Here is a 17,670-nt window from a genome sequence, read left to right as displayed (position 1 = left end):
AGTAGAACACGTGGCAGTGTATATTATACTCACACAGTCAGGACTTAGCAGAAATCTTCTGGTCATTTGAATATAAAATGGCTTGACAACATCCAGGCATGGGGTGGGAGCTTTATTTACATGTTTATTAACAGATAAGACAGGTATGTACACGTGGCATAGGGCACCCCCAAGGGTAGTGGGACACTCATGATCCAGGGAAGAAAGAGCACCGTGATAGGCCAAGGCCCCTGGGCTGTGGCAGAGTGCCCCATTCTGAAAGCTGCCAGTGTTCCTTGGTCTCTGGCAGGAGTTTGTTTCCAAGGGCACAATCTGTTAATAACTTGTCCGGCAAGTTTCCCATGGCCCCTTTTCTCAGCAGCCCCCACAGTCATCAGAGGGCCTAAGCCTGCGATGGCTTCACAGCAGAGCTCAGGGAGAAGCCTGGCTCAAACAGCAACTTTTTCTATCACACTTTCTTCAACATGGACGTCATCAGCCTGGACAGTGACAGACGCTGACTGGCCACACACATGCTGATGGTCTTTCCAGTCCTAGAAGAAAAGACAGACAGACAGCCATGTTAGCAGGAAGGACACAGGGACCCACTGCGTACCAAGCAGCACATCACCTGTGGATGGACTGGGCTGGGGCGCTTGGAGGAGCCCTAGATTTCACACTAAGGGGGCTGTTTGTGTGCTGTTAGTCAGGGAATGTTTCCATCAGGGCTGGTGTGTCAACCACTGAAGCTGTAGAGACCAGATAACAAAAGACACGCACGTAATAAGACTGAATATGTTCAGACAGGGTCTCTCTATCATGTAGCCCTAGTTGTCCTGGAACTAACTAGTAGATCAGGCTGGCCTCGAACTCACAGAGATGCTCATGCCTCTGCCTCCTGAGGGCTGGGATTAGAGGTGTGTGCCACCGTACTCAGATGCTGTTAGAATTACAGGCACTGTGGCTCATGCCTGTAATCCCAGCATTGGGGGAATTGAAACAGGAGAGTTGCCAGGAGTTTGATAACAGCCTAGGCTAACAGTAAAAACAAATAAATTTCTGTGTGATACTGCCAGCCACAGTGATATTCACAATCCCTGTGAGGATGATCCTATCTGCACGCAGAGGCACACATGCACACAGACAGCCCATGAAGAAGCGCATTCTGAAGGCGAGTGGTGCCTCAGGATAGGCCAGCCTCACTGTCATTATAAAGAAAAACCTGCCCCAGCCAGGTGGCACTGCACAGGCCTTTAATCCCAGCACTTGGGAAGGAGAGACCAGCCTGGCCTACAGAGTGAGTTCCAGGACAGCCAGGGCTACACAGAGAAACCCTGTCTTGAAAAACCAAAAAAAAAAAAAAAGCCAGATTTAAAAATCAGTCTTGGTAGTAGAAAAATGGCTCAGTGGTTAAGCACACTCAAAGAGGACCTAGTCTCAGTTCCCAGACCCACCTGGTGGCTCACAACTGCCTGTAACTCCAGTTCCAGGGCTTCAAGACTCTCCTCTGACCTCCGTGGGCACCACCCACACCGATCTCCCTCTCTCCCCCCCAGCTACACTTCAGCACTCAGGAGGTAGAGGCAGGCTGATATATGAGTTTGGGGTCAAGGCCTGCCAGCTCTACATAGTGAAGAGTTGGGGAGATGGCTAGAGGGTGGTGGTGAAGTGTGCTCTTGTGACATCATGAGGATCAGAGTTTGGATCATAGCATTTATATAACAGGCCAGGCATTCAGTATATGCCCGCAACCCCAGCTTCAAGAGAAGCAGAGACAGGAGGAGGATAGCTGGGCTTGCTGGCTTCCAGTTAACCAAGGAAGAGTTCAGGAAGAGACTATCTCAAAGGAATGGGTAGATATTAAAGAAACACACCCGATGCCCTCTTTAGGTCTCTCAGCAGGCACCAGTACACAAGTATACACACACACACACACACACACACACACACACACACACACACACACACACTTTTTGTTGTTGGTTTCGGTTTTTTTTGAGACAGGGTCTCTAGGTAGCTCTGGCTAGCCTGGGAGTTGCTATGTAGACCAGGCTGGACTTGAACTCATAGAGATCGGCTTCCTAAATGCTGGGATTAAAGATGTGTGCCACCATACTTGGCACCAACATCATGTACTTTTAAAACAATGATTTTTTTTAAATCCCTTTAAGAAAAAGTCTCTGTGTGATGGTTCATAGATGCACACAGTGATGTCTTTGGCTTGCTTGAAAATGTTCAGCCCCAGCCAAGAGAGCCGGTGCTGACTCTTGGCAGGATGTTCTCAAAGAAACCAGCCATTCTTTTTTTTTTTTTTTTTGGTTTTTTTCGAGACAGGGTCTCTCTGTGTAGTCCTGGCTGTCCTGGCACTCACTTTGTAGACCAGGCTGGCCTCGAACTCAGAAATCCGCCTGCCTCTGCCTCCCGAGTGCTGGGATTAAAGGCGTGCGCCACCACGCCCGGCTGAAACCAGCCATTCTTGAGACTTCAGATTCTCCACAGCAGTGAAGCAGAAAGCTGGCACCTTGATGGCAAACAGACGTAACCATGCTAGAGTCCTTGGCAAAGACAGGTCTGGTTATATGGGTAACAAGCAGCACAGTTGTGGCTGAACGTGCAAGCTATTCCTAACCCTCCCAGCTGATAGCTTCTGGTGCACAATGCAGGCGTCTGCACAGCTCATGTGCATGCATAATCTGCAGATTTAGACACATCCTTTCCTGTATATGCCAACCCATATGAGTAAAACCTTAAAGTTAACATCCCCATTGCAAATGTTGTTAGTTCAGGGATGGTCTTGAAAGCCTCTAACCTCAGCACTTGGAGTGTTGTGGCAAGAAGTCACTAGTTAAAGGCCATCCTAAGCCAGGCATGGTGGCACACGCCTTTAATCCCAGCACTTGGGAGGCAGAGGCAGGCAGATTTCTGAGTTTGGGGCCAGCCTGGTCTACAAAGTGAGTTTCAGGACAGCCAGGGCTATACAGAGAAACCCTGTCTCGAAAAACCAGAAAGAAAAAAAAAAAAAAAAAAAAAGGCTAGCTTGGGATACATAGTAAACCTTGTATCTTAAGAGGCTAGCCTTGGGGCTGGAGAGATGGTTTAGCAGTTGAGAGCACTGACTGCTCTTCTAGAGGTCCTGAGTTCAATTCCCAGCAACCACATGGTGGTTCACAACCATCTGTAATGGGATCTGATGCCCTCTTTTGGTGTGTAAATGTATTCACATTAAAAAAAAAAAAAGGCCAGCCTGGGATACATAGTAAACCCTGTATCAAAAAGCAAAGGGGGAGGGGGCATGGAGATCACTTAGTAGAAAAGGTCACTTGCTGTCCAGCCTGATGATCTGAATTCAATCTCCAGGACCCACAGGTGGAGAGGGAGCACCACCTCCCTCAGGTTGTCATCTGACATCCATGTGTGGACCTTGGCACGTGTGCTCCCACTGGCATGCTAAACAAGAAAGTAAATGCATAAATAAATAATGTAATTAAAAGCAAAACAGACAAACCAGGGCTGGGTACAGCTCACTGGTAGAGTACTTGCTCGGCCTAAGTTCAAACCCATGTACAACAAGGAAAGAACAAACCATGGGCCAAAGGAGCTGCACTAAGCCATGTGTGGGTGGGTTCTTCAATATGAAATCTCTAGAACGAGCAAACAGACGTAAGGAAAGTTGATTATCCCCACCAGGGCCTGGAGAAAAATTCGAGTGGCTGGAGCTTCAGGGCTTCTTCTGAGGGATGTTTCAAAATGCACTGCATTACTGTACCCCTCTAAGCCGACAACGGGTGAGGAAGTCCGTTCACAAATTATATTTGTTTAAAGTGGCCTCTGGCTTCTGCTCCTTCAGATCCCAGCTACTGTTGTTCCCTTTGAAGCCAACATCAAAATTTTGGATAGTGACATTCACTTTTTAAAAAAGATTTATTCTTTTTACTTATGTGTGTGGGTGTTTTGCCTGCATGAATGTCTGTGTACCGTGTCTGTGCCTATTGCTCATGGAGGGCAGAACAGGGCGTCAGATCCCCTAGGACTAGAGTTAGGACAGTTGAATGTCAGCATGTGGGTGCTGGGAACTGAACCCAGGTCTTTTGCAAGAACAGCAGTGTTCTTAACCACTGAGCCATCTCTCCAGGCCCCTACATTCATTATATAGCAATTCAAATGAAGAAATAGCCTGTGCCTTTATCCCAGCACTTGGGAGGCAGAGGCGGAGGATCTTTGAGTTTGAAGTTAGCCTAGTCTACAGAATGAGTCCCAGAGCAGCCAGGGCTACACGGAGAAATGCTATCCCTTCAATCAAAACAAAAACAAAAACAAAAACAAAAACAAAAGCCGGCGTGTTTGTCTTTACTGACATAGGACATTGGTGGATGGCTGACTTAGCATAGTGGCTCCAAGAAGTGGAATCTCTCACCAAGATTATTCCTAGAAGCAAAGCTCCTGAACAGGAACGGTGATCAGAAGTCTGTACTGTGCCAAGGTCACTACTGCCAGCGGTGCCTGCACTTTGGGAAGCTGCAGACTGAGAATGAGAGGCCTGGGTTGCCCGTGCTCTATAATCTCACCACCAGTGGCCCTGACCCATACCCAGCATCCCCAAGTACCAGTAGAACAACTTGGCTGAACATTCTCAGTGCAAAAGTTTGTTAGTGGAGTTCAGGAGACAAACTTCTAGTCAGGCGTGGTAGCCCATGCCTTTAATCCTAGCAATCAGGAGGCAGAGACATGTGAGTCTCTGTGAGTTTGAGGCCAGCCTGATCTACAAAGTGAGTTCCAGGACAGCCAGGCTACACAGAGAAACCCTGTCCCCCTTCAAAAAAAATTCACCCTCCCCCAGAAAAAGAGAAGCCAAACTTCTGACTTTGCTCCCCAAATCTCTGGCCTCTTGGAGGGCAAGCACAGCTCTAGAGATGTCCAGAGGACACAGGCCATGGCACCCCCTAAGCCCTGGAGGTGATGGCTTCCGAGGATTCGCCAGGGCAGACAGGACTGCCAGGTTCCATCAGGGTGGAACGTGGCACTTTCCTTGTGACACGTGAAGCTCTCTGAGACCTGCAGACCTCAGGCTGGGGCACATGTCTACTTCATGAGCTGCTCTTCGTGCCTGTATCCTATAGCCACACTTCTGTTCGCTGGCCAGGTTTCAGCAAGCCACCAGGCCGCAGGTCTTGAGGGAGGTTCTGTCAGCAGATACGGCTTGAACCTGCGGTGGCTATTAAGCTAGCTGTACAAAGGAACTCTTAGGCTCCTACATCTATAAAACTTGGAGTAGGCACAAAAGAAGCAATCAATTTAATAGGGCACAAGGAACAGAAACGACTCCATGGAGAGTGTTGGGAGGCCACAGCAGTTGCCACAACCCAGATCCAGCTTCATGGTACTGCCTAGGATAACCATAGGCTGAAGACTTTGGAAAAAATACAAATGATGAGGTTCCTCACTGTTCCAAAGTGCTCTTGGGAAGGGTAAAAGTGTTAGGCATATGATGGTCTAAGTGTTCAACTGACAGCGTAGTAGTGCCCTAGGACAGCACAGATGCAGCCCAACACCATAAACTTATTAAAAACGTCATGAGATTTGTTTTGCCCTCCCCAATACTTGATTATTTAGTTCCTGAGTGTGCACTTTGTAGATGACAATGTCATGTCACAACATCAAAAGGTTAGACATGCAAACAACTCTCTTTAATGCTAGGGGTGGTAGCAAACCTCAAATCCAAGCACCAGAAAAAAGGAGCCAACAGAAGGTTCAAGGGCAGCCCAGGCTACATAAAACCCCGTTTCAAAAAAAAAAAAGGGGGGGGGGAGGCTGGGACTGGAGCTGTGGCTCAGGTGGCAGAGCGCCTGTCTGATTTATGGTTATTCTTGACTATACATGGAGTTCTACAGCAGCCGGATATGTATGAAACCCTGTCTCAAAGACGAAAAGGGCCTTTAATGCCACCACTCAGGAGGCAGAGGTAGGTAGATCTCTGAGTTTGAGGCCAGCCTGGTCTACAAAGTAAATTCCAGGACAGCCAGGGTTGTGTAGAGAAACCTTGTCTCAAAAAAAAAAAAAAAAAAAAAAAAAAAAACCAAACCCAAACAAAACAAAGTTTAAAAAAAAAAAAAGAAGAAAAGGAAAAAGCTCTCTTTGCTGCTCTAAGAGCCAATGATTAATAGAAACAATGACACTGGATGACCATTTTTGCAATGTTCTGTGAGGCCTGCTGTGAGAGGCCCTCAGAACATGGACTCCTTGCCAGTGGACTTTGCCCAATGCAGGCCTTACATGGGCACATAGATGCTCACGTGCTTTCATCTCACAGATCCAGCTGGGAGCCTGCAGAAATGGGAAGGAAGAACCCAAACCCAGCAGAGGATCCAGCAGGCAGCTCTAAGCAGCCACTGCTCTGAGCACTCCCAGACCCCAGCCCTGACGGCAGCGTTCCGGCCCGCAGGTGCTTGGAGTGAGTCCACCTGCCTAGGCACCTATGCAGGACACTAGAGTGGGAAAGGCTGAGGTGATGCAGGCATGTGAGCAGGCACGCTACCTTGCGCTGGCAGAACGTAGAGCAGTAGTTAACCTTGTGGCAGCCGGTACACTCACTCATGGCCTCCCGGCCGCAGTTGACACATGACTGCTGCAAGAAGGACAAACAAGTGTCAGCGTCACAGCAGGCACCAGGCTCCATGGCAGCCACCCATGACCAACAGAAACACTGAGTACAGCTGTGGACTGTGTCCGTCCCAGGGTTGACCAGTTGTACAGAACTGGCTTCTCTTTACCGGAGTTTACTCTGTACAATGAAACAGAGTATTAGCGTATAGAAAGTCCAACTTGGGAGAAGTTCTCAACTTTTCAGCACACCTTCTGAGTGCTCAAGGTCCCAGCCCGCAGACACGCGGGGGACCAGCACTGCGGACTCTGAGTTGCTTTTAGTGTGTCAGCTCTGCTATGGAATCTGGGTCTAATATCCCCAGTGGTCTTAGCATCCTCAAGGTGTCCCGCAGGCCGCTCTTCAGAGTCACTTCATTGAAAGAGCACTGTCCAATGTTTTGTGTACCTTTTCTTTAAGCCACATTAGTGGAAGATAGTTAAACTGGAGTGCTGAACACAACCTCTCAGTGACTTATTTTCGTGAAATAACAAATTATGTGTGGCATTTGGTAACTGTGAGCTCTCTGTTAACAAACACTTTCCAGGATGGAGAGAACCAGAAACCCTGAGACTGGGTTACAGAGTTGGGAAGGGCATCTGTTAGGGTACTGGGTCACTCAGGCCAAAGGGACCCAGCCTGGTAGGCACTGGGCAGGATCCTGCTGTGACCAATATATACAATATATATTGTCTATATACAATATACCGATGTGACTGGTGGGTTCACAAGGCTACTCGGTCCTCTTTGATCACTGTTTTGCAGGTATGCTGGAAACACAATAGCTACTTGAAGGCTCTTGTTCTGAGTTTTAGCTTTCTTCTGTGGTCTCCACCGTGACCACCATCTTCCTATTTGTGAAACATCAGCTACCTCATTCCCTTTAGAAAACATTAACTGCAGATGGATCCTGGGCACTGAATTAGCTGCCTGGCCTCCAGCACTGTACCAAGCCTCCAGACTCTGCCTCCACTTTAAATAACAAAATACTGTAAAAAAGTCCATAATCATGTAGACAGAATTGGTAGGCCAGAGTCGGAGAAGGCACTATGGGAGGAGTGGGGGTGCAGACATACAGGACCTAGGAAGACAGTACTGGCTATAACAGATCATCAGTGTGTTCACCCTGCTAGAAATATGTGACCAGTCAGATCAATAGGGCAGGAGACAAACTGGTTGGTTAACTCCTGACTCCTGTCCAGGAGAGCTCCCAGGTGAACTTGCTTAGTGGTCAGGTCTATAGAAGGAGAGACAGCAGACAATGGCAGGCATCCTAGTCCAGGCTGCAAGGATTGCCACTAAACACAGGATGTGTTCTTCCTGTTGAAGCTTTTTGTCAGTTCCACTGTGAGAAGAGCCAGTCTGAGCATGTCCAACAGATGACCTGCCTGACTTCAGAGCTGCAGAGAAGAGGGGAGCAGCCTGGCGTATGTACTGGGGGAAATACCCCTCCCCTTCTTATGCTGGGGTAGCATATGTGTCCCAGACAGCCCTGAGCACAAAAATGGCAGCAATAATGAAACCCACTGTGGAGCTGGCATTTGTGTTCAGAGGCGGGACAAGAGAGCTGTGACTGACACACTCCCGGAGGACAGCCTGTGATTGTCACAGGGACTCTCTGTACTAACGCTGCAGCTTTTCTGAAAAAATGGAAGAGGGCCCCAAGATTAGCCTCTTTTTTCAGAGACAACATTCTACCACACCAACAGAGGGACACCAGTGACAGCTGTCTGTGCTACCAAAGTGACTTCAAAAAGGTCTCCCGAGCTTCCTAGAAACCTACAGAGTTTCGGAACCACAGAGTGGCTCTCCATGGATGAGCCTCAACAGAAGAGGATCGCCAGTGTGGTCTCAGGTAAAGAGGCCACAGAACTTCCTCCGGGGCATGTGGTCTCAAGGTGTGAGCCTGGAGCCTCTAGAGAACTATGCCCAGCAGCCTCTGCCTCAGAAGGAATGGGTACACAGACCCTGTGCCCCAGAGGGAGGGCCAATAAACTGTCCATTAGCACAGCACACAGGCTGGCTTCAATGTCAACTTAAAGCATGGCAGGAATATGAACAAGGACCAACTACGTCACTCATTTCTAAATTATACAAACGGAATGTCACAGGTAACGAGCAATGTCTCACAGAAGAATCACAAGAAGATGACGATTACCCAATACAGTGCTCACTAATCCCCAATCACTCAATAATCTATTTGTCACCAGTCTGTAAACGTTCTTTAAGTCCCACTTGAACTTGGGACCTGCTAATGCCTTGTCCCTAGATAACTAGTTGTAGCTAGCCTGGAACTCAGTTTGTATACCAGGCTGGTCTTGAACTCAGGAATCCATCTGTCTCTTTGCTCCCGACTTCTTTGAAGGCTTTCACATTTTTTATTACATTTATTTATGCGTGGGTGTTTGAACATACATGACATGGTACACATGTGCAGGTCAGAGAACTTGCAGGAGTCCAGCATGTTAGGGTCAAACTCAGGTCACCAGGCCTGGCAGCAAGTGCCTTCACATCCTGGACCACCTCACCGGCCTCTTCAACACCTTTAAGAAGTGAATAATTGGGCTCTATTTTCAGTGTGAGGCGCACCTTGAGCTCATGAGAGAACAGCAGAGGATGGGGAGGCACAGGGCCGGCTTCCCTGGCTGCCAGCTGATTATTTAGGTACTCTCAGTTCATCCTGGGGTTGAAAGGTCACAGGGAGTCTGTTATGTGACTGAGTCCAGGGATCAAAAAGGAGGGACTATTGAGCCACAGGGCCCGTATTAGATAAGGCCTGTATCCTGAATTCAGAGAGGGAGCCACATACACTACACATACACTAGGTGTGTACCTCCCTGAAGGACCCAGCCAGTAAGAAGTTCCATGTCAGAGAAATGCATCAGGGACTAGAAGAAACACCATTTTGCATTTTGCATCTGCACAGCAGCTATTTTTGCCTTTTGTCTAGGCTGAGGCCTGACTCTGCTTGTCTCAGTCTTGCTATCCTAGGTCTCCTGTCCTTTTATTATGAAGTAAGGATCTTTGAGTCTCACACCTTGACCCAGAGATCATATGACTGAATACTATGCCAGATGATGGCCTGGAGAAAATGAAGCCACTTTCCTCCAATCAGAGTCTTTGAGACTTTCATGTGCCCTCAGCTCTTCAGGCAGCCCTGCTTCTGCTGTGTCCTCTCAGATACATGTTCACAGAACCCCAGCAGGTCTACTCCATCTGGCCTCTTCTGTTTCTAGGGCAAGGGAAGCAAAGACCTTACTACAGATCCCAACCCGCCTCTCACCAGCAGTTTATAATCCACCTTCAGCCCGTCTAAGATGGACGTTCCTTCTGTGTGTGTGCTTACTGGTGATGCTGCAGGGGAAATAGATAGAAGACAGACATGTAGCTCCTGCTACAGCCTTGTTTTTCTAGTCTATTAAAAGCATAAAAGGATAGCCAAGCGGCAGTGACACAAACCTTTAATCCTAGCACTAGGGAGGCAGAGGCACCTGGATCTCTGAGTTGAGTCCAGCCTGGTGTACAAAGCAAGTTCCAAGACAGCCAGGGTTACACAGAGAAATCCTGTCTCAAAAACCAAAACCAGGGCTGGTGAGATGGCTCAGTGGGTAAGAGCACCTGACTGCTCTTCCAAAGGTCCAGAGTTCAAATCCCAGCAACCACATGGTGGCTCACAACCATCTGTAACGAGATCTTCTGAAGACAGCTACAGTGTACTTACATATAATAAATAAACAAACAAACAAATCTTAAAACAAAACAAAACAAAAACAAAACGCATATGAGGTGCCTTGGAATTCAGTATATATAGACATATAGTCCCAGAACCTGGGAGGCAGATGCAGCAGGATTGTAAGTTCTAGACCAACCTGGGCTACACAGCAACCAAGAAAGAAATGTGTGTGCGCCCCTGTGTAAGAGCTCCAATGTCCCCAAGTGGGAGTGAAATGGAACGAGACAGTGAGGGCCAGCCATCGTGTGCTTGGTCATGGCTGCGCATTACAGGCTACTCTGCCGTCCCTATCTCTGGGTCAGAAAGTAGCAGCACTGGGATGGCTGTCCAGAATGGTGTCTAGTCTAAGTGTTGCTGATGGACAAGCTGCAGGTAGAATGGTGACTCCCAGGAGCATTCCCAAGGGTCCTCAGAGGACATGGAAGGGAGGGATACCCATCTCCTCCCTGAACACCTACTTCAGAAGTGCAGCATGAGGGCGGACTGGGGTAGAGGACATTCTTCTTTTCAGACCCATCCAGGCAGAATTCCAAAGGCCCTTTGTCCAGCACCATGGCCTGACCCTTTAAGGCAGCAGCTCTACTTTTGCAGGCGTGGCCTCCACAGGTTACACAGAGGATGAGAGGGAAGCAGTGGCTGGCTGGTATCCGGATGCTGGAAAAAGCTGCCAGAACCTGGCCTACATACACACCTGAAGCCTGGGGGCTAGAGAGCTGGCTCACCGGGTAAGAGCACTGGCTGCTCTACTACAGGGCCAGAATTCAATTCTCAGCACCCACATGGCAACACAACTGTCTATAACTCCAGTTCCAAGGGATCTGACACCTTCACACAGACAGACACACAGAACACCAATTAAACAAAACAAAAACAAAAACATGTGCTAGAGAGATGGCTCAGTGGTTAAGAACACTGACTACTCTTCCAGAGGTCCTGAGTTCAATTCCCAGCAACTACATGGTGATTCACAACCATCTGTAATGAGATCTGAGGTCCTCTTCTGGTGTGTCTGAAGACAGCAGCAGTGTATGTATATATAATAAAATAAATAAATCTTTAAAAAAAATCTAAGCTGTTAAAAAAAAAGTATGACAGCTGTGTGCTATGTGTTGCGTGCTCTGTGCTGCATGCAGCATGCCGTATACTGCATGCTGTATGTTGTGCACTGTGTGCTCTGTGCTGTGTGCATGCTATGTGTCTGCTGTGCGCTGTGTGTCTCGCACTGTGTGCTCTGTATTGTGTGCTCTGTGTGTGCTGCATGCTGGCTGAAATGTAAACGTACACTATGTGGGCCAGGCTAGAGGCTCTGGGAGATGGATGAATGGACCAGTGTTGCATGTTCTGTGCTGCATGTCGTGCCGTGTGCCTAGGTGTTGGTCCTACAATGGGTCATCACTTCAGGTACTAGCTATGAAAAGGGAGCCTTGTGCATCCTCCCTCAGAACACTGGTAGAGAATGATATGAGAAGCTGGGTCTCAACGAGAAAAATGGAATAGGTGTGAGTGTCTGCTAGACAGACAATTGAAGAAGACAAAAGCATTAAATCCAGACTCATCGCACAGGTCTGCCAGCAGGCACAGGCCAAAGGGCTGGGTTAATAGTATTTAACTGGGGGCTAAGAGCAAGTGAAACCACCACGGATTTCCTGCCCAGCTGCCTAATAAACACCAAACTGAAACCTTGGGAAGGGCCATGCTGGCTGTGGGGAGAGAGCCAAGTACTTACTCTATGGTAGCCTGTCTGGTTTGAACTTGCTATGCAGTCCAGGCTTGCATGAACTCATTCCCTGTTGGAATCAGAAGTGTGTGCACCATCACCATGCCTAACCTTTTGCCTGTGCCTTTTTATCCCGATTGGGTGTGTTCCTGTGAATGAATTAACACCTATGAAATAACTGTCTTTCTACCCAGCCCCTAGGGACAGCTCCTTCTTGAGTCTATGAAGTCAGCATTTCCTAGGTGTCCCACTGTTGTATAGACAGGTTCCCTTAAGCAGTTTCTTGGGGACTCAGGGATGAGCAGCGGCATCTCTGGTCAGCAGTCAGGAAGACAACAGTGGAGGGCCACACTCCTGCTCTGGGGCTGTCTTACTCAAGGGAATGTAAGTTCATTCTGGAGAAGGCAAGACCAGCTCTTCCTTGTCAGAGTCTGAGCAGATGAACCCTCCTGTGCCTGTGCCTTTGAACTGCTCAGCAAGTGGGCAAGGGCTCTTGGATGCAGTGGTTAATAGAAGACCCTGCGGCTGCTTAGCCAGCTTGGTTTCTGTTGGATGCAGTGTCCTTGACAGGCAAGGGCATTTGCTTTTCTGCCCTGTTTATTTAGTCTCTGCACATGTAATCTCTCTCTCTCTCACACACACACACTCTCATTGTTAAAAGTAGCATATATACACAGAAAATCCTGTAAAAAATTGCTTCAGCTAGGCTAAATTTGAAAATTCCAAATAAAATGTGAAAGTTGGCAGACTCAGGACCCCTCCAGCCGTGTTAAATTAACTCCTGCACTACCTCCTGAAAGCCCCTCAATGAGGCTTCTCAGATGGCCCTCGTACACACCCCAAGTAGAAAGGGTCCCAGTATGGTCTTTCCACTCCAACACAAGCATTGTTTGCCACTTCCTATCCTGTGATCAAGCAGGACTGCTTGCAAATCAACCTGTGATGGCAAGGGATTATTTTCTCAGAGAGTACGGGCTCAGAGGATGCAAACTCAGTAATGCCAGTTAGCGTTTAGGTTCCTGTTGGTATGTTTAGATGTTCATGTTTCAGCCAATCTCAAGAAAATCCACACTTTTTCTACACGTAAAAAGAAGACACCTGAGCTATTCACCACGATGCCTTCCCCCTCCTACTTTGTACATTCAGGGACCCACGAACAGAGCCTTCCTATGGGATTCTAATGAGGTGCCAGTAGGGCCAGTCCTCAAAAGATTTGAGTTCTAGTTTAGAACCCTCCAGTGCACCAGAGATCAGGGACTAACTGCTATGTCTAGCACATTTATCAAAGCCATCATTATGTAGCTGGGCTGTGCACCCAGGAGCCAGATGGTGACAGGTTCTTCACTTCCCTCTGGTCTGTTCCCACCAGCCACGTGACTCTGGTCGCACAGCAGTCAAGGCCTGTTCCTAGCATCACCAGATTCAGTACAAGACCAGCCACTGTGCCCAACTGACAGTTAGTGGGTTCTATTTGCTAATATATTGTTATTTATTTATTGTTTGTTTGAGATAGGTCTCACTATATAGCTCTGGCCTAGTCACTATGTAGACTAGACTGGATTGGAACTCACAGAGCTCCACCTGTTTCTGCCTTCCAAGTGCTAGGATTAAAGGTGTACTCCACTACACCCAGCTTGTTATATATTTTTAAAATTCTATAATTCTTTGTGTATGACTGTTTTACTTGCATGTATATATGACCACCAAATGTATGTAGTGCCCGTGGAACTCTTCAGACTGAAGGAAAGCCTGAAGAAGAGTTAAATAGTGTCAAGTTATTATGACTAATAATGTGGCAAAATACTGAAATAACTGGAGGAAGTAGGCCATTATCAAGTACATAGCAATTTCACCAAAACAGAGCACACACTACAACACAAAATGAACCCTAATGAACTGCAGCAGGATAAGGTGACACAGTCCTGAAAACTAACACCGAGTAGACTGAGGCAGGAGGATCATGAGATGGCCAGTCAGAGCTAAATAGGAAGATCCTGCCTCAAAACCAAACCAGGCCTGGTGGCTTTCCTATAACCCCAGTACTTGATGGCCTGGTGGCTTTCCTATAACCCCAGTACTTGATGGCCTGGTGGCTTTCCTATAACCCCAGTACTTGATGGCCTGGTGGCTTTCCTATAACCCCAGTACTTGATGGCCTGGTGGCTTTCCTATAACCCCAGTACTTGATGGCCTGGTGGCTTTCCTATAACCCCAGTACTTGATGGCCTGGTGGCTTTCCTATAACCCCAGTACTTGATGGCCTGGTGGCTTTCCTATAACCCCAGTACCTGGAGGTTAGAGGGAGGAGAATCCCAAGTTTAAGGCCAGCCTCATTTACCTGGCAAGCTGAAGGCTAGCCTGGGCTACATAAACCCCGGGTGGATGTGGTGGTGTATACTTTATTCTCAGCATTGAACACTGAGCAGCAGGCAGAGGCAGTGGGTCTGTGAGTTCCAAGGCAGCCAGGACTATACAGAGGGACTCTGTCTCAAAAACAAAACAAACAAACAAACAGACCCACATAAAATAACAAATATAACTAAAGTCCCACAGAAAACGGTTTTCAGAGCCACACTAGAATGAGGACAACTGCCACAAGAGAAACAGAAAATCCTCAACTACCTGGGACTCCCACATATTTCTAAGAGATCTAGATCAAGTGTGAAAGCAGACCCGAATCCAGCCATCACCTGCTTCTCAGCAGATCGCTGATGGGGAAAGGAAGGTCGTCTCCACAACTGCTGGTGGGGTGATTGAAGGAAAACGGACCTCAAGATCCACAGTGTTGTGGTGACAGGAAGGGGACACTGCCGGGCCTCTGCACTGCTGCGGAGCTCCACAGCTCGCCACTGACTTCTGACAAGCATAGGAGGCAGGAATGCCAGGGGATGACACTGGGAGCCACTGGGGTAGCTGCCCTCACCAGGGGCTGGTGATGTTTGCCAAACCTCTAATAGGACATAGGCATTTTACTGTGGTTCAATTTTGCTTTCATTTAAAAAAAAAAAAGTCCGGGCTGGTGAGATGGCTCAGTGGGTAAGAGCACCCGACTGCTCTTCCAAAGGTCCAGAGTTCAAATCCCAGCAACCACATGGTGGCTCACAACCATCCGTAATGAGATCTGACTCCCTCTTCTGGAGTGTCTGAAGACAGCTACAGTGTACTTACATATAATAAATAAATCTTTAAAAAAAAAAAGTCCAAAGCACACAGAAAATGTTAATAGTTATTTATCTTTGGATGCATTGGGCCCTGGTGTTGAGACACTACAGGAAAACATGGTGGTCACAAGGTCACAGTATCCTCCATGGCCCACAGGAGGCAGGGCACTGCAGCGGCAGATGGAAAACTGTGTTTATGTATCTGATCTGCACCAAGTCACACTTTACAGAGTTAAAATAGGAAACAAGTTTTACTATATAAAAATAGCCTGGATGTAGAAACAGCTATGAATACTATGCACTCAAAAATAATGGTTGGTGTATATAAAAATGTTTTCCCTGCTGAAATATGCTAATCTTAAACAAAATGTTTCATTAGTGTCTGCTACCCTCGTTTTTATTATTTTCCAGATCTCCCTTCTCAGGGCCAATAGATCAATGATCTTTGTAGGCCAGCACAGGAATCACAGGCTATCCCAGGGCCAAGGCAGGGTGATGGGTACAGGTCTGAGCTCACATTACCTCTTTCCTCTCTGTATCAACCTGCATTCTCGACTGGGTCACAGCAGCTTCCCTGCAAGAGCTCGCCTGCTTGGCTTGTTCAAACAGCGTCTTCAGCTGCTGAGCTGTGTTGAGTAGGGAGTTGACCATCTCTTCCAGGTACAGCCAGCTCCGATGTTCTGACATCTCTAGCCCACTGACCACAGTGGGAGAGACAGCTTTGGTGGGGGTGGACGGTGGCACAGCCAAGGCAGGCAGCGATGTCAGGACTAGAATGTAGAATGTGGGATAAACCAGAGATTAGTGATTAGTTACAGCCTCGGGTGGGAGGAGATGCACTGGAGATGAACAATGTCCCCACTCTTGCTCGAATTCCCACATGCTATTAGCTAAAAGCCTTCCCTGAGGGCTGATCACTTCTAACATAAGGCCTACAGTAGAAGCTCACAGACAGACAAGAGAAAGTAATAACAACCAAGACACTCACCCAGAGAAGGGGTGGTCATGAAACACAGAGGCAGACAGCCACAGGACAAGCACACTGAGGGCAAGGAGAACAGAGACATTCAGCCAGCACCACACACAGGAAAGCCAAGGCTTATCTGGAAAGTCCTTCTGGGGTCTGCAGTCAACATGGACGTGAGAGCCATGATTCTCCCGGCTGGAGAAGAAAGCCACCAAGATAGACAGAGGGGACCAGAACACACTGTGATTTTAGAGGAGACACTGTGAACCTCCTCTGCAGGTGGGTCTAGAAGAGAGGTGCATGTGGGGGTGCAAGCACTTTCTACTGTAGTCTACTGAGAAGTCTGGGAATAGACACACCACAGACACCCAACGTGACAGGGCTTCTGCGGGATGCTCTTTCCACTGCACAGAGCCTCTTTCCATTCTCCTGTGAACTGGACAAGGCACCCAGTCATCACAAAAGCCAGTACTCAACAGTTGAAACCTCTAGGATGTAGGCCAGATATTCCAGTGGCTTCTGAAGGGAGAGGGGATATAAAACTTGGGATGAGGGCTAGTATAGTAAGGTTGCTCAGTGAGCAAAGCACTTGCAGCTCAAGCATAAAAACCTGAGTTTGAATCCCAGGAACTCAGGTACGATCTAGATGTGATAGTGCACATCTGCAATCCCAGCATGCCTCTGAGCTTCGAGGGGAGACTGAGGAGATAGGAGAGACTGCCCAGGCTCTGAATGACAGCTAGCCTAGTACTGGCAGTGCAAACAAGAGGCCTGTGTCAGACAAGGTGGATGGTGAAGACTGATCCCCAGGTCATTCTCTGCCCTCCACATGCACACGCTACAGTGCACCAGGATATCCTAAGGCCACACTCAACACACACACATGAGCGTAAAAACACACATGTCTTTAACCCCAGCACTCAAACAACAGAGGAAGGAGATTTCTGTGAGCTCAAAGCCAACCCATATATCAAGTTCCAGCCACAGCTATATAGGGAGACCCCAGTACACACACATACACACACACACACACACATACACACAGAGAGAGAGAGAGACTGACTGACTGACTAATGAAAAACTTGGGATGAACCTCAAGTATCTAGTTAAGGCAGAAAGAAAGTCCCTGCTGTGAGGGGCAAGTCAACACAGAGGCCACCTATGCAGCTCCTGCTGCCTCATACAGGGCTCTAAGTCTGGGAGTATGAACAGAAATCAGGAAAGCAGCCAAAAGAATTGACTAAAACAGGAAGCCCTATATCCAACCTAGTGGGAAGTGGGCAGAGGCACCGTAGACTTTGCGGTCTCAGGGAGCTCCTATGAGAGTTCCCTACCCTCACTCAGTCGTCAGGGTTACCCACAGCAAGGAGACAGGGTTCAGAAGACACAGGATCCCAGGCAGCCCGTGTCACAGGTCTGCACCATCACTGACAACAACAACCCATTCACAGGAGCCAAAGTCATAGTACCAGGGTA

General features: G+C 48.1%; 1 protein-coding gene across 12 annotated transcripts in view; it reads right to left on the bottom strand.

The window, feature by feature from the left end:
• Positions 1-91: 91 nt before the first annotated feature.
• The window catches only part of Deaf1 (DEAF1 transcription factor), a 34,293-nt gene continuing 16,714 nt past the window's right edge, over positions 92-17,670 (bottom strand). For 5 of the 12 annotated variants that reach the window (XM_085841156.1, XM_085841158.1, XM_085841159.1 and 2 more), the window contains 3 exons: positions 15,750-15,997; positions 6,512-6,601; positions 3,268-3,426 (listed from right to left, as the gene is read on the bottom strand). In XM_085841156.1, the coding sequence (XP_085697282.1) occupies positions 3,283-3,426; positions 6,512-6,601; positions 15,750-15,997 (482 nt within the window). In that variant the 3' untranslated portion in view covers positions 3,268-3,282. Of the gene's footprint in view, positions 534-3,245; positions 3,427-6,511; positions 6,602-15,749; positions 15,998-17,670 lie in introns of those variants that run through there. The other 7 variants (XM_029479286.1, XM_021168947.2, XM_085841162.1 and 4 more) reach the window with 3 other exon arrangements.

Source organism: Mus caroli, unplaced genomic scaffold (genome assembly GCF_978045245.1).
Source record: "Mus caroli unplaced genomic scaffold, Mus_caroli_1 scaffold_8, whole genome shotgun sequence".
NCBI classification, from domain to species: domain Eukaryota; kingdom Metazoa; phylum Chordata; class Mammalia; order Rodentia; family Muridae; genus Mus; species Mus caroli.
Note: the sequence above shows the minus strand (reverse complement) of the source record. Positions and strands in the feature narration are given on the sequence as shown.